Source organism: Manacus candei, unplaced genomic scaffold (genome assembly GCF_025592945.1).
Source record: "Manacus candei isolate 608988 ecotype Guabito, Panama unplaced genomic scaffold, ASM2559294v1 h1tg000099l, whole genome shotgun sequence".
Lineage (NCBI taxonomy): Eukaryota > Metazoa > Chordata > Aves > Passeriformes > Pipridae > Manacus > Manacus candei.
The window spans coordinates 1,616,760-1,620,327 of record NW_026138147.1 but is presented as its reverse complement, the minus strand read 5'-3'; the positions used below and the strand labels follow the sequence as shown (position 1 = coordinate 1,620,327).

At 63.8% G+C, this 3,568-nt stretch overlaps 1 protein-coding gene across 1 annotated transcript; it reads right to left on the bottom strand.

Annotated features, from left to right (window-relative positions):
• Window positions 1–157: 157 nt before the first annotated feature.
• LOC127461293 (sushi, nidogen and EGF-like domain-containing protein 1) lies at window positions 158–3,562 on the bottom strand. Its single transcript, XM_051768973.1, has 6 exons — window positions 3,551–3,562; window positions 2,381–2,484; window positions 1,829–1,959; window positions 1,089–1,376; window positions 761–898; window positions 158–410 (listed from the first exon to the last, which is right to left on the bottom strand). The coding sequence occupies exons 2-6, from the start codon at window positions 2,472–2,474 to the stop codon at window positions 168–170; spliced, it is 894 nt and encodes a 297-aa protein (XP_051624933.1). The 5' UTR covers window positions 2,475–2,484; window positions 3,551–3,562; the 3' UTR covers window positions 158–167.
• Between the last annotated feature and the right edge of the window lie 6 nt (window positions 3,563–3,568).

Genomic DNA, 3,568 nt, shown 5'->3' with positions numbered 1-3,568 from the left:
CCCGCCCCCACAGGTGTGCACACACACCTGCACACAGGTGTTGCTCAACAGGTGTTTATTGGTGTTCCTATCACCACGTGGCCTCCGGGGGGCGCTGAGGGGAGGGGTCTCAGGTGCCCCAGGTGTGCGGGCACAGCACTCTCCCCAGAGCCCCGGGTGTCACCTGCTCACAACCCGCAGTTATACACCCGCTCTGCCGTGGTCCTGCGGGACTCGGGGGGCACTGAGGGAGTCCTGGGGGTCCTTGAGGGCATCTCGAGGGGCCCCTCAGTGGCCTCGAAGTGGTCGACACGGAAGGCCCAGCGCCCTGGGACCCCCAGGTTGCTGCGGTGGCTGAGGGTCTGCACAGTGGGCGTGCGGGACCCTGGCACGTTGTAGTAGTGCACGTCGTCCCCACTGTTAAACCCGGCCTGGGGGGCATATAGGGGGACACACAGGGGGGGACAGGACAGGGTGGGTGGTGAGGGGGGCAGTTCTGTCCCGGTTCCCACAATTTTACACAAAAGGACATTTAGTTCATCCCAATCCACTCGTTCCACCCAAAATTCCCTTAATTGCACCTAAAATCCCCCTAATTTTACTTAAAATGCACAATTCACCCCAAATCCCCTTAATTCCACCCAAAACTCCCTTAATTCCACCTAAAATCCCTGATTTCACCTCAAATCCCCTTAATTCCCCCCCAGAACTCTTTACCCCCCCATCCCAGAACCCCCCTAGCCTAGTGTGGGGGTCCCTGGGGGTGTCCCCATGTCCCCACCTGTGCGGGGATGCCCCCCAGTCCAGTGTGGGGGTCCCCCATGTTGGCAATGCCTGTTGTCCACTGCAAGTCCCCGTAGTTGAGCAGGACAAAGCAGGTGACACCATCGGAGGCCAGCACGGCCTGGAAAGTGTTCACCTGGGGGGGACATTGTCACTGTGTCACGCTGGCACTGCCACCCCCAGCTGTGTCCCCAGCCGTGTCCCCAGCCCTGTGTCCCCCAGAAAGCTGGGGACACCATGGCTGGGGACACTGTGGTTGGTGCCACTGTGGCTGGGGACACCTCGCTTGAAGGCCAAGCCACTTGAGCTTGTCCCCTGTGTCTCACCTTGTCCGAGGCGGCCCCAAAATAGGCCACACGGTCCCAGGTGGCCACGAGGGCCCAGGTGGGGCGCGGTGGGGGGTCTCCTGGGGGCACAGTGGGTGCCAGGTCCTGTGCCAGGCGCTCCAGCAGCTCAGGGTCACGGCTCTGGCGGTACCAGACGTCTCCCCCCAGCCGCGTGTCCACGTCAGCCCAGTACGGGGCCACAAAGGGGCGGTGGCCAGGCAGCGGGAAGGGCTGGGGGGTGAACTCGGGGACCCTCGTCCCGAACGACACCACCCCATTGTTGTTCACCTGGGGGCAAAGGGCACCTGTGAGACACCTGGGGGGCACCCACCAGTGACCCCCCAGTGGTCCCAGTTATGACACTGCCAGTCACAGTGACCCCAAACCAGGTGTAACCCCAGAACATCCCAGGATGGGCCTGGGACCGCAAGTGTCACCCCAGAACCTCCCCATATGGAGCTAGGATCTTCCAGTATGGGACTGGGACCCCCCAGGATGGGCCTGGGACCCCCAGTGTCACCCCAGAACCTCCCAGGATGGGCCTGGGACCCCAAAACCACCTGGGGGTCCTGCAGGTGTCCCCCATGTCCCCAGGGGTCTCCACTCACCCATGTGGCCAAGAAAGGAGGTGCCACCAACTCTGGTGGCCCCCATCCCACTTGCCATCCCCCCCTCCTGGTGTCACCCCCCCAGTGCCACCCTCCATGTGCCCCCCATGTCCCTCCAGTCACATGACCCACGTAGCAAGAGTGGTGGCCGCTCCCGAAGAAGGAGAAGTTTTCCCACAGAAAGATCTCGGGGCTCGTCCCGTCGTCCTCATGGGGAGTGGGCTCATCCCCCACACCTGGCCCGAAGGGGTACAGGACCCCCCCTGGGGACACACCACAGTCAGGGACCCCGGACACTGCCCAGGATGAACTGGGGCACCCCAGGATGGGCCTGGGACCCCCAGTATGGAGCTGGGACCTCCTGGTGTGAGACTCAAACCTCCCAGTGTCACCCTGGGACCTCCCATTATGGGCCTGCGACCCCCAGTTATCACCTCAGAACCTCCCAGTATAGGCCTGGGATCCCCAGTTGTCACCTTAGAACCTCCCCGGATGGAGCTGGGACCTTCCAGAATGGGACAGGGACCTCCCAAGATGGGCCTGGGACCTCATACTGTGGGACTAGAACCTCCCAATTTGGGTCAGGGACCTCCCAGTTTGGGCCTTGGACCCCCAGTGTCACCCCAGGACCTTACAGTATGGGCCTGATACCTCCCCACTCTAGGCCTGGGACCCCAAACTCACCCAAGGGTCCCACGGGAGTCCCTGATGTCCCCAAGGGTCCCCATTGCTCTGTGAGGCCGAGGAGGAGGAGGAAGAGGACAGGGGGGACCTTCATCTGTCCAGGCCTGGGGGAACAGGGGGTCCCTCCTCAGCCATGTCACCATGTACCCCCATGTCCCCAGTGACCCCCCCATGTCCTCAATGTCCCCCATCTGTCCCCATGTCCCCCATGTCCCAGTGTCCGCCCATGACCCCAATGACCTCCCATGTCCCCATGTCTCCCCATGTCCCCTCATGACCCTCCATGTCCCCCCATGTCCTCCAATGTCCCCATGTCCCCCAATGTCCCTATGTGTCCCCCGTCCCCCATGTCCCCCCCAGTGTCCCCACTCACTGCACTCTCATGGTCCCAGTCTGTCCTACTGCTGTGACTGGAGCCACTTTATCCCCGGGGAGGGGACAGGGTTGGGGACACTGGGGGGGGGCTGACACAGGACACCCCCAGGTGGCACCTCCCAGGGCCCCGGGCAGTTCCGTCTTTGCCCAGACCGCAACTGGGGGGGACTGGGATGGACTGGGAGAGGCTGTGGGGGGACACTGAGGGGGGCTGGGATGCATTGAGAGGCACTTGAGTGGTACGGGGACATATTGGGGGACACTGGGAAGGCTGGGGAGGGACACTGGAGGGGCACTGGGACAAACAGGGAGGGATTTGGGAACGCTGTGGCGGATGGGGGGTGGGGACTGGAATGCGCTAGGAGGGACTGGGGACAGTGGGGGCACACTGGAGGGGACTGGGATCAACTGGGGATGCCTGGAAGAGACTGGGGGGAATTAATGGGGTGAACTGGGAACACTGAGGAGAACACGGGGGAAAACGGGGGGGGGGGGGAGGCTGGGGTGTACTGGGAGGGACTGGGGACACTGGGGAGGGGACCCCCAGCTGTGCAGCCACCCCCTCCCCCCAGGGCACTCGGATGTCCGGGACCCCCCTTCCCCCACCCCCCGCATCCGGGTGCCCCCCCGCCCCTCCCCCCCCGTGGGACGCGGGCCTTGGGAAATATTGACCCACGGGGGGGAGGGGGCACACGGAACTGCCCGGGGCGGGACCCCCCCGGCCCCGGGAACCCCCCCCCGCATTCCCACGCTCCTGCTTTCTCCAGAACTCCCGGAATTTCACCCACAAATCACCCGCAAACGGCGTTTTCT